This window comes from Phaethon aethereus, assembly GCF_964289735.1.
Source record: "Phaethon aethereus genome assembly, chromosome: 15".
Lineage (NCBI taxonomy): Eukaryota > Metazoa > Chordata > Aves > Phaethontiformes > Phaethontidae > Phaethon > Phaethon aethereus.
The window spans coordinates 10,523,591-10,541,243 of NC_138591.1; the positions used below are offsets into that span (position 1 = coordinate 10,523,591).

Genomic DNA, 17,653 nt, shown 5'->3' on the forward strand with positions numbered 1-17,653 from the left:
GGGCCAGAACAAAGTATCCTAAAGACTAGAACCAAGCACTAGTTGGACCAGACTGTACACAAAAAAAAAAAATCCCCTTGAGGGATAAAACTCATTAAGAGAAGGTGGTCCCACTCTACAAAAGCAAATAAAGACAGGTTTTTTGCACTGCAGGCTCTAACTTTCCACTCTATAAACCTTGCAAAACATCTTCTGCATGGCAAGTCATGGTCTACAATTAAGCTCATCCACTGAGATTTGTTTCCCCATGACAAAATTATCCCCAAATCCCACACCCATTTTTGTTTGGCTGGGACACCTGGGTTAACTTTTTTCCCTGTGTAGCTCTAACTGCACACACACTCATTCAGAACCCAAAGTGTTTAGAACATTACCTCAAACGTAACCCCAGCAAGAGCAAAAGCTTTGAAGTCCCCAACTGTTCCTTCTACTGCAGTCAAAACAAACCCTTCTTTCTGAGCAGTAACTGTATATTCCAAGTCACTGTGGAGTGGCCCAACACTTCAAATAAAAGGAGAGAACTAATTTTAAAAAAAAGCACTTGTGTATCACACACACATTGCCAAGTCACCATTGCACTTCAATTAAAGAATCCAAAAGGTCAAAACAAATCTGTTTATTACCTGTAAGCACCTTTGTCATCAGTGAAAACTGTGATGAGCGGGGAAGTTGCTCCCTTTTCACTAATGACAATCTCAACGCCTTCCAATTCAGGATGAATTCGCCCTTCCAGAAATAAACCTGCTTTTCCATGAATCTCTATCAGCTTTCCAGGACAACTCTCTTGGTCATTGCAAAGGGGATTTAAGACAAACAAGAAAGTCAAAATACATTCACCATTCTGTCTTACAGCAAGAGTTTAACTACTTCTAAAGTGACCAGTTGATGTTCTCTTACCTTAGAATAAGAGATCAACCAATTCTATGGCCTCTCAACACATCTTAAGTTCCAAAGCTATAAGCACATCTCCAAAACAAACATTCTGAATTGGCTAAGTGCTTTGAGGATTCATGAAGTTACATATACTGCAGCCACAAGGAGATGATTCTAACAATATTCCTTTCTAGCTGATATTACATAGAGCTTTGACAAAAGTTTTTGAGATCAAATTCAGGTCAGCATATGTCATGTTTAATATAAAGTAAACATACAGACGTAAGTAAAATTTTATTCCCTCTCCCCTCCAATGTATTTAGAATGTCCACAACAAAAAGGCACATAAAAAGGTGTACCTAATATTTTCTAGTTATTTCCAATGAAGTATGTTCACTTAGGAACCTGAGGGCAAGATGGACACTGACTTAACAAGTAGCACCAACTGAATGATGATAACCCTGACAACTTTGAAGTTTACTGTTTTGTGAATATTTACATATTACATATTATCACATACTACAAACAAAACTTAACAGAAACTTGAATTTGGCAAGAAATTCAGAATACAAACATCATTTTTTTCACACAACTGTATTTCTAGATGAGAGTAATATGAACAATTCTGAGAGTCTGGTGTAATATCCAGAAATCTAGTCCTTCCTCTTGTGCCAGGTGGTCTTTTAGCACTTGGAAGCATGTTCTGCTGATAAAAACTGTACTTGCACCCTCAACCAAATACCCATGCTTCCAAATTCCAGAGTGAAATTGGCCCAAAGAAACAGCTGCTGTTGAAACTTTCCTAACACTACTTTTGAAGACCTATTCATACGTTCATCTAGAAGGAAACATTTCTGCCTCAAAAATCTACTCCTTTCAAGCTAGATTTTATTTATACTTACCTCCACTAACAACTGTTTCCACATAAGGCGGGTAGAAAAGCAGCTCTTTTGATGATGGTGTCACAGTAATTTTCTCTCCAGACCTATAAAACACAAGATACAATTAGAAGAAAATGGAATTAGCAGCTCTCACATAGAGCAGCGTACTGTCTATTGATCCAAGAACCCGTCTAAATACTCCAAGGAAAAAGTATCAACAATACCTAAGCAAAATTCATACTATGTGGTACTAGTTTCCATTTAGCTGACAGTCAACAAGAACAGGCACAGGTACCCATACAGCAGCTCTGTTCTACATGGAATATATCACTATTCTGTTTAGTGGAAACACCAGACAATAGTACAAAGAATACACCTGGTCAATTGGAGCTTGGTATTACCTTGCCCAGTATGAAAATTCATACAGGAATGGTCCTTGGAGTTCCTCCACCATTTCTTGCACTGGTGGCTTTGTTCCTTCCTCCTCTTGACCCTTTTTTTCTCTCTCCTGTCGGCGGGTCTCAATTTCTGCCAGCTGCTGCTCCCTCCGTAACTCCTGTACAGACTTCAGGGGCCCTAAAACTAAGGCGGGTTCACTGTCAATGGATGACCTGAAAACAATGAAGAGAAACAAAATCACCTCCCTTCACACGAAGGGATAACAGCTTGTTGTATCTGTTAATTACTGCCTTTATACCACAGCAGACAAGTCCCAGGATTTTTTTTAATCCATTCCTTTTAAATTCTGCTATTTATTCCAAGCATAACTAAAAATTTTAACCTCAACATCAATCACAGAATCACAGAATCACTAAGGTTGGAAAGGACCTTCAAGATCATCAAGTCCAACCATTAATCCAGCGCCACCATGTCCCCTAAACCATGTCCTGAAGTGCCACATCCACATGTTTTTCAAACACTTCCAGAGATGGCGACGCCACCACCTCCCTGGGCAGCCTGTTCCAATGCCTGACCACCTCCTCAGTGAAGAAATTTTTCCTAATATCCAATCTAAACCGGCCCTGGCGCAACTTGAGGCCATTTCCTCTTGTCCTATCACTAGTTACTTGGGAGAAGAGACCAACACCCTCGTCACCACAACCCCCTTTCAGGTAGTTGTAGAGAGCGATAAGGTCTCCTCTCAGCCTCCTCTTCCCAGACTAAACAACCCCAGTTCCCTCAGCCGCTCCTCATAAGACTTGTGCTCCAGCCCCCTCACCAGCGTCGTTGCCCTTCTCTGGACACGCTCCAGCACCTCAACATCCTTCTTGTAGTGAGGGGCCCAAAACTGAACACAGCTACTATCAATCAGAAAAGCTCATTCACAGGCACTACAGGTAATCTACCTGGCCTAGCAGGAATTGGCCTACTTGCAACTCTCTCAAATACTGCCCATCATGGGACAACCATTCAAGAAGCTATGGCTCTGTTGCCTCCTCCTTCTGCCATGCCTCAGCATCCCATTGCACAGGCCGTGTCACATGTCTGCATCTCAACCACTTTGCAGAGTCCAGCATCTTAGCTTAGCTTAGGTTTTGGTAAGCACAGAGTCCTGATTTTGCACCAAGTACCAGACACCAGCTCTGCTTCAGGGGCAACCACCTCCCACAGGAGCACTGACAAGCCAGTAGGAGTGGTAAATTCTTAAGCCAAACGACCAGTTTGTATGAGTACCTTTAACAAAGCCCTAAACTAAAAGAGAAAGACCGGAATTCCAAACCTGAGAACAAGCTCCGTACAGAAAGGATTTGTTTACTTTGTATAACTCAAAGACCAGTAAGTTCACTTTTGTTTCAGTACTAGGAACTTTCCCTCAGAACCTACCTCTCAAGAGTAGAGTATACAAGGAGAAAATAAACTTCTACCACAAATAAATACTTCCAATAGCTGGCAATTTCCAGGTAAAGCTCTGAGTTCTAACCTATATGCCCTACACATTTGAACTATTCAGCTATCTTGTCACTGTCCACTGAACAGATTGCTAGGTAAGTTTAAACAAGTCCTTTAAATCAGCTCAGACCAATGCATCACGTTTCACTTTCGCTGATCTTACATCCTCTCTTTCCTAGCAATTTCTTGTAGCATCCAACCATCCTTTGTATCTCATCTTCTGTCTCTTCTACAATAGTCTGAAAAACTGTTGCAGAACATTGCATAATTCTCTATGAGGAGTGAATGGAAATGATCACGATTACTTTTCCTACAGCCACGTTAGATTATCAGGATAGTTCAGTCTCCTGCTTCAGTCTCCACCTACATTCTATTTTGTCTTTTTTAAGAAAAACAGATACTACTGCTCTATCACACCAAGTTTCATCAAGGCTTTGAATTCTTTCTCTGCAGTCCAAAGACACTATAAAAATATCAAAAAAATTTTTTTTGTCTTAAAACTTACTAAAAACCTGTACAGACATGCACACAGTCTCATGATATTAATAATAAATTACTACAGTCTCATTTTTCAAACATAAGAAGCCATCACCAAAAATTGTTAAGAAACAGCTTTCTTTTTGGTTGGGTTGGGGTGTTTTTTATTATTAACTGGAACTTAACAGGTCAGCACCACGGATCTGGTGGACATATACATATCCACCTATACAAGCATAGACTTTTAAAAACAGCTGTATTGCTTTTAAATCCAGAGCTGCTGTTTTTACGTTGATGGCATTTCACAAATTGGACTTTGGCTGAAGAGCTTCAGGCAGGCTTGAACAGAGACAGTCTGTGGCAATCGAGCTGCCTTCAAAGCACTTGCCAATAGCCTCAAAAAATCCAACCAGCCTAGAAGGTCAGTATAATATTCACCTCCTCACTAAGTTCTTTTTAAAATCCTAATGTCTCTCTGCTATCTCAATGTTTCTTTTCCAGCTGCTGTAGTTGCCCAGTACTTGCAGTTACAGGTTCATTAAGCTCAGGGAACTCGAGGCAACGCTCTGCAGGTAATTTGTTCTCTGAAAAGATGTTTTCTGCACTCAGAAAGTTTGAGAACCCATAGTCTAGAACAAGCAGACATCAGCAGAGCATTAATAAAGCACGCATCATTATCAGACACATCCAGGCAGATCTGGCACCTCATACAATTAAAGCTGTTCACAAATCAGTGCTCCCTAGTGAGCTCTCTGTTCAGCTAAACGTAAATTGGCACATCAGTGTGTAATCACTCTGCATAGTTTTCCTTTTATAACCCTCTTCACACCAGTAACAATGCTCTAAAGCAGATTCTCATTCTGAGGAAACAAAAAGGGGAAAAAATAGATGCCAGTGCTAAAGAGCTCAGACCTAAGCTAAAACAATACCCTCTGAATTCTGAAATTTCAGTTCATTAAAGTATATAAAACCTCAGAAAATCATTCCTTTTCACCATGACACACAAGTAGAAAGGGACTAGATTGAAATTAAGTGACAATGTTCAAAATGAGGGATGGGAATTATTTATCCATCTACAAAGAACTCAAAGCACAGCTTAGCACAAAAACCTCTTGCAGCCTAGAGTTGGATGTCATCCCCTTAGAAAGCAGCCACTGCAGTATTAAACCCAGAGTAAAACTTTGAGAGAGATGTCTTTTCCTTCCCCTTTTTATAGCCCAAAAATTTCTTTGTTCTTACTTAATGGTAACAGTCACATCCATCAGTTTATCTGTTACAATCGTGCCAAGGACATGGTGTCGAACTGCAGTGAGTGTCAGTATACTAGGAGAAGACCTGTAAATCAAAGTAACAGAGAGATGAATTCAAGGTCCCCCTCCTAAAGAAAACAACCAAATCTTATTTAGCAGAGTTTGTGCTCCCATCCCTAAGTTTGAAGTGTTTTACAAAAGACAGTATACAAGTTCCACAGCAAAGCTGTAGTGCTGAGATGACCAGATATTGGAAAGGGAGCGTTTTCCAGCTCTGAACCCCAAATCACTGCATGACATTGGTCAAAGCAATTCCCTCCTTTCTGCCTCCTGCTTCCTCTCAAGCTAAAGCTGATTTGATTGATTTCATATGTACGATCCCTTACACACAGCAGAAGGGCACTCCAAAGTTTGTCATATTAGACATAGTTCACCAAGATTCCCCCAGGTCTAATGGTGCTTTGCTGCCAAAAGATGGTTTCTGCTTCTATCCATTCACTCACTTTGTGCCAGCTCTCATGTTTAGCCCACCTCTCTTTGAAGTACTTTCAATTCACTAACACAGCAGAAAAAAATCAGATTCTAGTGTTGAATTCGTTTTCTGACATGTTAATGAATTAGAAGTAGTCTGGGAGCAGAAATCCTGTTTTTGGAAGCAAAGAGCCATTAAGCACATTGCCAGACCATAACCTACAAATCAACCAATAAAACATGGCTGCCTTACGAAGATCAGCACTGCTTACTTGTGATTAGGGTGAATATTTATTCAGCTTACAAAAACTGGGGTGAGCAGAATCAAATGACCACAAAGTCATGGCACTAGGGACGTACAACAGTGATATATGCCTCCTAGTAAACTTACTATCCTATCTTTTGCATTTCAGCTCTCACAAAGGATCAACAGTTTCTACTGAAATAGCTCTGCTTTGTTACAAGGCAAAACCAAAATTAAACAGACACAAGGCTGACAAAAATATCCATTAAAGTAGCAAAATAATCTTTATATCATTAGTTGATTTTTTTTTTAAGACTAGAAAGGGCAAGAGAACATGTCCGATATGCTAAAGCCTCCCTCTATTGGTTAGAGACAGTCATAGCAACACCTCCTGAATTGCTGAAAGAAAGCAGCTGCAGAAGAAGGAAGCTTTATGAAAGCATACTGATAGGCATAGGATCAAAACCAGATTTTGCTCTTACGTGTCATAAGTGTAATACTCATGTTCAAATTGGTGGCAGGAACGTGGGGTAACTTCATATACACCTGTAAACATGAAGTCAAAGAATGATCCGCTGAAAAAATTCAAGCTTACTGTGCTGGCTGAGTTCTCAAGATCACATGAGACCTGAGGTATAGAAACAATTACAAAATTTTACTATATCTCTATTGCCTTTCATATAGACACTTGTAAATTAGTTCACCTCTGTTCAGTCATAGATCACTATTGGAAGCTGTGTAGCGTTTCTAACATACACTAATACAAAACACAATTAGGCATCACTACAGATAAACATAATTACAAATGCAAACAACCAAACAACCTCGGAAGTAACCTATTATGGTCCCATAGGTGATATCCTTTGACTGATTATAGAACCACTGTAGTATTGTGTTGTGAATGAGACCACTGGCTCTAAGGATGAAATGTTCAAAGCTGAAAAGTGAATCAAAACCAAACATATTGGTTAACTGTTTTGCTAAGGGGCCATAACAGAGAATTTGTTCTAAGGCCTTAAAAGGAGGAAAAAAAAAAATCTGGTTTTAAAACATTCTTTTTTGCTGTTACAGATAACCCTGTGGTACTTTTAACAGTTATCCCTCAAGAATCCTGTATTGAAATGAAACTTCTATTTGTCCCATATGAACAAGATCATTTTAATATGCTCTTCATTCATCAAAGATCAAAGCCCTTCAGAGAGTCAAAAAACCACAACTTATTTTACTTCTGGAATCTATATTTATGTGAAGGACTAAATAGTAGGAGAATTTAAAAAACTTAGAACAGAGCATTTATATACAGATGTAAATGAAACAATGCCTCTCAGAAACATCAGAAACCATAACAGTTTGGTTTTGTGGTTTTGGTTTTTTTTTAAATTCCCAGCAGTATTAGCTGACTGGTTGTTTTTTGTTTTTTAAACTAACATTTTAGAGCTGTTACCTGGCTTTGAAAGACAGAATCTATTAACTCCTTTGGACAGGTTATAAACACCAACGTTCTCTGGCCCATTTCCATCCTGATAAAATTCCTGTGAAGCCACAACACAATTCACGATTAGTACCTACCAAACAACAAAATGAAAATAGTATTTGCCTAAAGATACATCAACACTTCTCTTTTACAACAGCTAACAACAGAAGACCGTTCTACCAAATCTTAAGAGACAAATCTCAAAGCACTCTCTGTTGCTGTGCTATATGACTCCCGGAAGACATGAAAAAGTCTTGACTCCAAACATAATCCAACCTACCTACACAAGTTCATTAAAAAAATACAAGGACGTTTGTTACCTACGTACCAGTGTAATTGCATGAGAAAGAGAACACCTCAGCATATATCCAGTCTGCCTGAATTCTATTCCCGAAACATCTTCCTCCATGACTTCCAACTCCAGAGACTTATTCTTCCAGCACCAGTCTTCATGTACAATGCTTACTAGAATACACACCACACAAAGCATTTTAGTAATGTACAACTGTGTGAATAAGGGCAGGTTTTGTGGTATAAAAAGCTTGTATCACTCTAACTTCCCTGACAATAACCTTCAAAGCCAGATACACAACAATGACTGTAGTAACAGACCTGGTTCACGGCACTGCAGCATCACCAGGAATCCAGCACATCTCTTAACAGAACAGCTATTATAAAAAGGAATAATGAAGTCTGGTCACCTTGGAAAGTTCTGCAATGTGCACTACCACTGTGGTAGTGAAAGAAGCCTAGAGGTCATCAGAATCTAACTCCAATTTCATCTGGTGGAAAAGTGTTCTAACTTCAGTATAAAAAGAGCAATCAGTATATACTCCTTACACCTTTCCCTGGAAAACAATTTATTTTCATAGTAGGCCAAGGCAGGCTGGCCAAAACACATATTGCTCTTAGGACAGGTACTCGGGAAGCAGAAGAACTAGGATCTGCCCCTGTTCTTAGGCTTGGGACAAGTCAGGTGATGATAAAGCCCTTTTTCCTCACTCCAGCTACATAGACCCTAAAACTTAGGGGAGCAGCTACCTGTCAGCTAGCAAACGGGTTAAACATAGAAGATTAAGAAAACTTGATGCAGTGTTATATAGTATTTTTCCAGATTCTCTCAAGTTTCAGAAATAACTCCATGTTGGGCATACTGTAAACGGTATCCACAATAACAGAAGTATACAGATTAAGTCACAAATTTAGCTACTAAGGTAACACTTCAAGCAGTTCCCCATAATCCTACCTTTGTATTTGCCAGGTAGCACATTTTCAAATGTGAAGACCACTGAGTCCATGTTTCCAGAGAGCTGCAGGTTGCGTTTTTCACCCTGGCGGCTCACAGACTGTAGTATCACCATGAGATCACCACAAGCATCTGCGCAGAAAAGACAAAAGAAAATGAGACTGCATTCTGGCTTGCCAGCTTTGCCTCCCAAACCCCCACTCCAAGCAAGCTTCATGTGTACTAAGATTAAAATGATTACTCTCTTCCAGTAGAGAACATTTAGACTATATATTAGGAAAAATTTTTTTACTGAGAGAGTGGTCAAGCATTGGAACAGGCTGCCCAGGGAGGTGGTCGAGTCACCATCACCGCAAGTGTTCAAAAAACATGTAGACGTGGCACTTGGGGACATGGTTTAGTGGGCATGGTGGTGTTGGGTTGATGGTTGGACTTAATGATCTTAAAGGTCTTTTCCAACCTTCATGATTCTATGATTCTATGCGATTTCCAATTAAAACTCTCGCTCTTATTTCTTAAGCACATGATTACCAGTCCTTTTTTTCATTCTTCAGGAAGTTTGAGACTGTTCATCATATTCCTTTATCTAATGGCAAGTAACAACCAGGGGTCAACATTAAATCCCTGGGTCCATCTTGCTCTGCAGAGACTACAGGGCCCAGAAAACACCTGGGAGACAGAACACCAAGTACAGAGGGGATTCAGAGACAACAAAGAAGAGGTAAAAATGACAAAAATCAAGCCCCAATCACCATCTGCTGAAATCAGTGGGTAATCAAGGAAAACAGCAGGAGAGAGGTCCTTAGACTAAAATAAAGACAAAAAGTTTATGAAAGAGAACAGAGATTGCAAGCTTCCTAATAGTCTTAGCGTCTATCCTACAGGTTTTTACACACACTTTTTTCCCCCCCACCTCGCCATGTCTTTTTTGCCTCCAGTACTTCTCTGATTGATGTACAGTATCCCTAGTGTCAGCCAGGAGCATCTCCTTCCAGAACTTATCCATCTTCTGAGGAAGGCAAACAGGTCAGAATTCCTTACTGAGGAAGGAATACTTGCTTACTCCTACCAGGTATTAAAAATAGGTACATAACTTTACTCCAAACTTTATTAAGGTATCTTATTAGGCTGTAAGGTCTCCCAAAAAAAGAGCCACTTTACCCATGTGCTGGAAATTAATTTACTTATCTGCTGATGGGACTAACCACAGCAAGTGTCTTGATCTAAACCGTACTCAGTCACACACACAGTGCTGAAGTTCTCTGTTCCCATTTCCACTTCACTTTCAAAATTCACTTACCTAAACAAGAGATTTTCCCCGAGATGGATGCCAAAAACTGAGAGAAGGTCACATCCATTACTGGTCGGTCTGTAACAGTAACAGGGAACATTTTGGGTTTCAAAGCCAATCCTGCTCTGGTCTCAGCCTCTGGAATAATCACCTGTAGAGTATATGACATCAAAACATCACCAGCTTTTAAATATCGGTCCAAATACATCCACTCTACTTAGTTCAATCCATTTATCAGTAACTAGAAAATGGAAATGTACTGTAAATCTCAGGCAAAGCAAATCCAGCCTCCCAAATATGCTTTTCAAAATTCTGTATTAAAAATCCTCCAAAGAACTGCAATAAAACTGAGCTAAAAATCCTCCAAACAGATCAGTTTCAAAAGTCTGTGCAAATTTCACTTCAGGATGTACTGCTGCTTCCACATTAGGCTATTTCATTATCTATAAGGACAATCAGAGGCCTTACAACCATGCACTTCCTCATCTTCAAGTCTGCATGATCTCCCACAATGCAAAATTCATGGTGGCTGTGCTACAGGTTCTGCTGTGACCTATAATCTCAGGAACCATTTAGACACCTAAGAAAGGTACACATTACATGTCTCACTCACAGGATAATACATTAAAATAAGAAGTGATCTAAGGGACATCACAACTAAGAGGAGAGAGAAATGAGAACTTTCAACCTCAATGGCCTGATCTATTAACAAGTTTAAAGGACAAGGAACATGGGAATCTCAGCTTATTTGGGGGGGATGGGGGAAGGGGGAACTGTTGTTGTTTAAACAGTGCAAACAGGAGAAAAGGACCAGGAAAATCTAAATACAACTTCTCAGATTTTAGAAATTAAATGTTTAAAATCTTCTAAAACCTTATGACAGTTCTACAATGAAGAAATGGAAGCTCATTCTTACCTGAACATTGTATGTACCCGATTTGGCCTTAAAACAAAATGCCCCATGAGGGTCAGTTTCTGTTGTAACCACTGATGCTTTGTCCTTGTCTTGAGGCATCATGGTTACCTTGTATTTACTAATCTGTTTGACTGTGTCAGGGAAACGAGTTACTGAGATCCGGCCACATACACTGAATCTGTTAAATAAAAGCCAGCCATCACAATCAATATCTCAATTTGACAAAGCTCATAAATACTTGTTTTAAAACTTCCTTAAAAAGTAAACCTCACTATGTTGAGGTACTACCACTTGAATTGGAGTAGACTTCTCCTGAAGAAGTGTTCATATCAAACAGATACTATAAGCGAATATAGTGGAGCAAGTGCAAACTCACATACAATTAACAGGATCTTTTCTTTTACGATGAAGTCATGGTTATGTTATTTTTTTATTTGCAAGCAACTTGCTCCACTCTTCCCCCCACCAACCCAATCACTTCAAGCCTTTTTTCTTTTCTTTTTTTTTTTTTTTTTTTGGCTAGGCAGGCAATTGACTTAGGATTGCCATCCCTCAGGTTTTAAATGGTTTGAAACGTTTTATGTCAAAGACCTCAAATACGATAGGTAATTCACTTTAACACAACCCTAGTACACCTATGTTTGTGAAAACACAGACATGACAACAAATTAGAAGCTGTGAAGTTTTACTTTTCACCTTCAACATCACAACATATTTAGTGACTGAAAAAACTGTAATTGATCATTTAACAGCACACAGGGTTTTTTTCTAGTTAGCTGGCTATGTCTGCATGAGCTAGTTGCCATTTGCCCCAGTAAATTCCTTGCTTTCATTTCTCCGGAAGGTTGCCACTATTTTGTCCTCCAGAAGAAGCTCCTGGACAGAGAACCATGCCCCTTTCATCTTCCTCAGCTCACACTGTATTTCCCACCACTGCCTTACACTCCCAGAATAATCCTGTTACCATTATACAGGCTTATGCCCAGCAGTCAAAGAATCACAAACAAGAAAAAGGCAATATATATGACCTTGAGAGTGATGAGTAAAAAAATGTAGAGGTTTGGTACAACACTGGAGTAGTTGTTATGTAACTCCACTCCTGCACAGAAGGAGGGTATCTAAAGTGTTGCATCAGCGGCAGAAAGCCTCTCTGTTCCTTTCTTGGTTCACGTACAGTTCTGTAATCGCTCAGTATACTCACATCTTAACATCTTCATTTGCAAGGGAGAGGTTATTAAGAGGGTGCTCTAAGCCTTAACAAGTATTGAGCAAAATACTATGGACAAAACATTACCCTGCACTCGTGCTGTCCTATTTATCTTGAATCTCTCAAGCCGTATTTAGCTCCTGACAACAGTACCCAAGTCTGTGCATGACATGGGAAAGGACCATCCATTTTCAAGACCTTGTCCACATACCAAATTACATTTTCATCATGACACCACACTTACCCTGTTGCAATGATGTTTGCTAGCTGAGGTGTATTTGGTGCAATCTTCACTGTAATAGTATCAAAGAAGAGATGCTCTTTCCTGGCATGAATTGTGTATGTACCTGTTGTTATGTTCTCAAGGCGGAAAGAGCCATCAGCTTTTGTTTTTACTGTAACAAATAAAGAGATGAGTCAAAAAACAGCATGTCTTGACTGTCTATCCTTCTGTACCAGAAGAGCTAGAGGGCATGCACTGCTTTAGGCTATTTTTAATTTATGTTGCACAACAAAGCAGCAGGATTATGCTTTCTTACTAGACCAACCTTCATTCCTGTATTTCAAAGCACAATTTGGCAGGTGGTTGAAAGAAAACATAAGAAATTTTCTACAAATGAACACCTAATACTTTCATCTAAGACAGAAAATGCAAAATTAATCAACCGAATGAAAACCAGTTTAAAATATTTCAAATAAATTGCAACAGAAGTAGCGTATTATCCTGAAGGCTTAATTCCATCTCATACACTAATCCTGTACTTAGACTTAATACAGGCTTCCCTGGAGCAACAAAGACCAAGACCACTGCACACCTTTAATCTGATTGTTCAGAGTCACAGTGGCATCAGCAACTCCTTCTCCTTCAGGACCATTCAACACCCTGCCTGTGACAGAGAAACCCATCACATGGAAAACAGGCTGTAATAGGAAAAAAGTTAACATTAATCTTTACTCAGAAAAAGAGACACACACCTATAGCAATCAACACTCACTGTTTTCCACACATACATATAAAGGAAATTTATTTCCAGCTTTAGGGGAAAAAATTTACCAGGATAATCACAATGAAAGTACGTATCAATCTCCAGGCGTACTGTTCCCCTAAGTACAGGAACAGATTCTCAATTTATCTGCATCAGTGCAGTTCAGAAGGCCCAAGTCACAGATAATAATGTCATTACACAAGCCACTCTGCAAACTGTGCAAACTTACAGGCTCTTCACCAGAGATTTGACAATCTGAATGAGTAAATTTAAGCAACCTAAAAGATTATTGCCTGTTTGCAATACGCACACGAAGGTGAACACAGTAGACCGCTTCTCCCTACTTTGTTTCTTCGTAGTAAAAGGGAAATCAATGCCAGATATTGTCTTCTACCTGCTGTGCAAGACAGTATGTGTAACAAATGTCTTCAAACTTCTTACAAGGAAGTCTTTCCGTAATACGCCTGCTTTCTGCAAAAATCATTTATACTTTTACAGGAACAAATGGCACAAAAATATTAGCGTTACCTCAATTTGTAAACTGTCGTGCTCTACAAGGAAGTCCAGTCTAGATGGAGCAACATCAAAGGTAATTCTCTCTCCCCTGTAGAATGGTATCTGAAAGAAGACACATCATTTTGACTCCTAAGAAGCTGTGATGACAGAATTGTTTTCCTTTACCATTTTTCATGTCCTTATCACCATCAGACAACTCTATGAGGGGTCAAATGGGCTGCAAACTTCCTGGAAAAAATAACTCAGAGGGATGGAGACACAAACAAAGGCAGTATTTCAAGACTGTCAGGGAAACCATATAAGATTATCCAAAGAGACAGAAAAGTAACTACTCAGAATACAGCAAAGGTAGTTGGATGTGCAAGAACTTACAGATGGGAGACTATATGATCACTAGAAGGGTTAAAGGAATGAAAGAAGTTTGAATCCCACTTCTAGATCACGCAGGCTAAGAATGCAGAACAATCATCCTAGGCATTGCACAGACAACCATGCTCCCATACTACCTGGACATAACAAACAGAATGGGCAAAAAAGAAAACAGAGAACTTCAAGGACATGAGGTAGCTGCAGTCAACTGAAACTTTCGGTCTCCCAGCAGCCTGTAAGTGTGGTTCTGTGACTGGCCAGTGTATTCAGGTAAATCAGAGCCTTATTTGCAAATAAGTCCTTCCTCAGAAACCACACCACAGAGCTCTGGCACAGCAACTTACTTCTCTGTCATATACTTTACGTTGGAGATTCCTATTCCAGTTATTTCATCCAATTCAAAATATTTCAACTATTTCTGTTTTAACAGCTAAAAATTACGCATGATCTAGTTTAGAAAATGATAGTTAACAATCCAATGGATAAACAAGCAATGAACTTTCTAGCTGCTTACCACAGTGTATTTCCCACTTGGCAGAGAAAGAAAGCTGAAAGATCCATCTTCTTTTGATACAACGTTGCACAAATAGGATAGAGACTCATCTCTTGACTGGAATCCATCCACAGAAGAAATATTACAGCCCACAACATCCTGTGGCAATAAATGCAATACAACTTTTTTCCCATGGGAGAACAAAGAAAATTTCAGGGGGGATGTAAGAGGGTTCAAAATACTACACTGTGAATGAAGGATGGGAAGTACAAAATCATTTTAGAGGCAAAGTTTGACAGCATGGCTTACAATTCATGTGTAGGTAAAAGAGGGGAAAAAAACACCAATAATTAACTTTATGTAACACAGAAAACTGGGAAATTCAAAATCCCCCCGCACCCCAGAACTGCACTGCATGTCTTAACATTAACTGACTTCAGCTCTGTGGACAGGATTAACAGTACAGAACAGAGCTCTACTCTACATAACAAATCACAGTACACGACCAAGTATTTCACACTCATTTCATGACATACTTTTAAGGTGGCAATAGAAGCTGCTGAACTTTGTCTTCACAAGAAGAGGGCAAACAGCAATTAAGACCTCATGCTGAAGACAAATTAGAGCTACTATACAGGGAATTTCAGTGTTTGTCTGGCAACATCTTGTGTCTTGTGCCAGAAGCTGGTCTTTCACCATGGAGGAGTGTCATCCTCGTGAGGGAACATATTTACTAATCAACACTTAACATGTGAAAAGGTGTAACTGAAGAATATTGTCTTAAAATTGTAGCCCTTAACTCTGCTGATCCACAGGGAATATACAGATCAATAACATGCTGTGAACCATATTATATTTTGCACTTGTTGCTTGCTTCAGTTCAGGTCTTAGTCTACTATGTTCCTGAACATACTGATTGTTGAGGAACCTGATTGTTTGAAAACAATAATGAAGAGTTCAGAAGAGTTGAAATTAAAAGAATTTTTTTTCTCGTGTGTGAAAAATATGTAGTTTTTAAGCCTCAACTTTGCCAAAATTTAAACAGATAGCTATTTTGTTACACATCTGACTAATTCCATGGAGGTCATGTGAAAACTCAGCATGTACACAAATGTTGTATGACAAGGGCTTTGTTGGGAAAAAAAAAAAAAAACCCAAACAAAAAATACATCTTGAGGGGTTGTACAGTTTATGTTTTCTATAAGCCAAGCTCAATGAAGGATGGAAATGAATAACAGGGCAATACGAATATAGAAGCTATTTAGCTGCTTATTTATGTCCATACTCATACTGAAAAGGTACTGTTATACCATTACCTCTTTAGTGACTGAAGAAGAGAAAAGGAGAAACATGACCCCTTTCATTGGTTCTCCATCACTCCTTACTGACCCAGAAACATTGTAGCCGGCAACAATCAGAGGGCTAGCAGCGTAAGCGTTAGAACTCGTCACCCGTACCACTGTGTTTGACTGAAATACAGAAACACATACGTTTTCATCAAAAGTAGGCATTAGATCTCATTTACAGCACCTAAATAACAATTGGAAGCTGTACATTCAGAATATACATAACAGAAAAAGAGGCCACAGCAGCAGTACTCAAAGACGGTCCACAGGCTATTATAACACAAAGACACTAATGCAAAGATACTTTGCAAAGCAGTTTTCCTGTTTCACTGATTTAGGAATTAGTCAGGATCTCAGAGCTTCTCCGAAAGCAAGCACTCTGAGACGTAAGGATTAGAGCATCTGCTATAATATTCAAGCTCCTGCATAACGCATAGGATTAGACGACCAAAAGCAAGAGGTCATTTTCCAGTCATTTCCTGACTGGCTCCAGTATCTCCAAACTGGGCCTGCACGAGGCAGTTTCTTGATTACCGAAATTACATTTATGAAAACTCCATTAACCTTGTTCATTCACAAAAACCCATCCTCACACTAGTTGATCAAGATGAGGTCTAGCAGATCCACCCACACTAAACAGGTAAACCAGAACTTTTGTAGGCTCTAACCTCTTTCAACATCCAGGTAGGATGAGATGCAAAGATTTCATATTCGCCAGGAAGCACTTTAAAGAAAGCAAACCTGTAAGGCAAGTAAGGGGTTACATCTCTTCAGAAATAGTCATAAACATTTATTTACAGAAAAACAATTCAGACTCTATATACATTTAAAAAAATATTTCAGAACTACTGTAATTCCAGTCGATATGGCAGAATTGAAACAATCTTGTCTAAAAGAACAGTATGCACCACCCATACTCACTTTCCTCCAGGTTGTGTAATAGTTGCTTGTATGTTTATGTCACTGCCGGGATTTCTCAGTACAACCTGGACTCCAGCAGGACCTAATGTCTGACCATTGCTGAGAACCTATCAAAATTAAGAGAAACCAGAGTATAAACGGATAAAAATAACTTGCAGAGCTGAAGTAGAATGTTTTTATGAAGACAGAATTAGCATAAGATGGAATAAATAAAGTCTAACCTTTCCGTTCACAGAAAACCCTGTGAACACAAAGTTAATATCTCCTCCCTTTGTGCAAATGTCATTAATGCCATCCACATGGATGTCTACACTGGTTGGTTCTGGAAAGGAAGAGCAATGAAACAGCATGGTAGTTAGCGAGAGAGCAATTATGAAGCAATTCTACTTTAGCTTTACAAAAGTATCACAGAAATGCACTAACTCAAGCACACAAGTGTTGTTTTGGAAGTCTTGCCTCAGCAAAGTCAAAGCACTCACAAATCCTGACGCTGAAAATCCACTTTCCCCCTTCCCATTGCAGCCATTTCTGTCAAAACCTTCAAATCCGTTCATGGGTTACTTTGACAGTGTCTACCTTTATTTTCCTCTGGTACAGTAAGTACATTTTAGTTATTAAAACCATACAGCAAGGCTTATCTCTTCTCTGCCAACTGCAAGTTAGTTAAGTCCCACATTGCAGATACAGTGTCCTATTGTAAGAAGACATATGAGCACTTACCAAAACTCCATCCTAGGGGAGGCTCAATTTTAAGAATGAAATCCCCCTAAAAATAAAAAAAGCAATAACTGTCTTCACTGTT

The 17,653-nt window shown here is 39.3% G+C and overlaps 1 protein-coding gene across 1 annotated transcript in view; it reads right to left on the reverse strand.

Annotated features, from left to right (window-relative positions):
- The window catches only part of LOC309410526 (BOS complex subunit NOMO1), a gene marked incomplete at its 5' end in the record, with an annotated part of 28,180 nt that overhangs the window by 8,815 nt on the left and 1,712 nt on the right, over positions 1-17,653 (reverse strand). The window contains 20 exons of the mRNA XM_082006939.1: positions 375-501; positions 624-783; positions 1,776-1,858; positions 2,156-2,365; positions 5,361-5,456; positions 6,569-6,632; positions 7,531-7,618; positions 7,889-8,025; positions 8,807-8,938; positions 10,107-10,248; positions 11,014-11,191; positions 12,465-12,615; positions 13,036-13,141; positions 13,735-13,824; positions 14,606-14,743; positions 15,901-16,053; positions 16,599-16,671; positions 16,852-16,958; positions 17,073-17,173; positions 17,572-17,617. Of these exons, the coding sequence (XP_081863065.1) occupies positions 375-501; positions 624-783; positions 1,776-1,858; positions 2,156-2,365; positions 5,361-5,456; positions 6,569-6,632; positions 7,531-7,618; positions 7,889-8,025; positions 8,807-8,938; positions 10,107-10,248; positions 11,014-11,191; positions 12,465-12,615; positions 13,036-13,141; positions 13,735-13,824; positions 14,606-14,743; positions 15,901-16,053; positions 16,599-16,671; positions 16,852-16,958; positions 17,073-17,173; positions 17,572-17,617 (2,382 nt within the window). The remainder of the gene's footprint in view (positions 1-374; positions 502-623; positions 784-1,775; positions 1,859-2,155; positions 2,366-5,360; positions 5,457-6,568; positions 6,633-7,530; positions 7,619-7,888; positions 8,026-8,806; positions 8,939-10,106; positions 10,249-11,013; positions 11,192-12,464; positions 12,616-13,035; positions 13,142-13,734; positions 13,825-14,605; positions 14,744-15,900; positions 16,054-16,598; positions 16,672-16,851; positions 16,959-17,072; positions 17,174-17,571; positions 17,618-17,653) is intronic.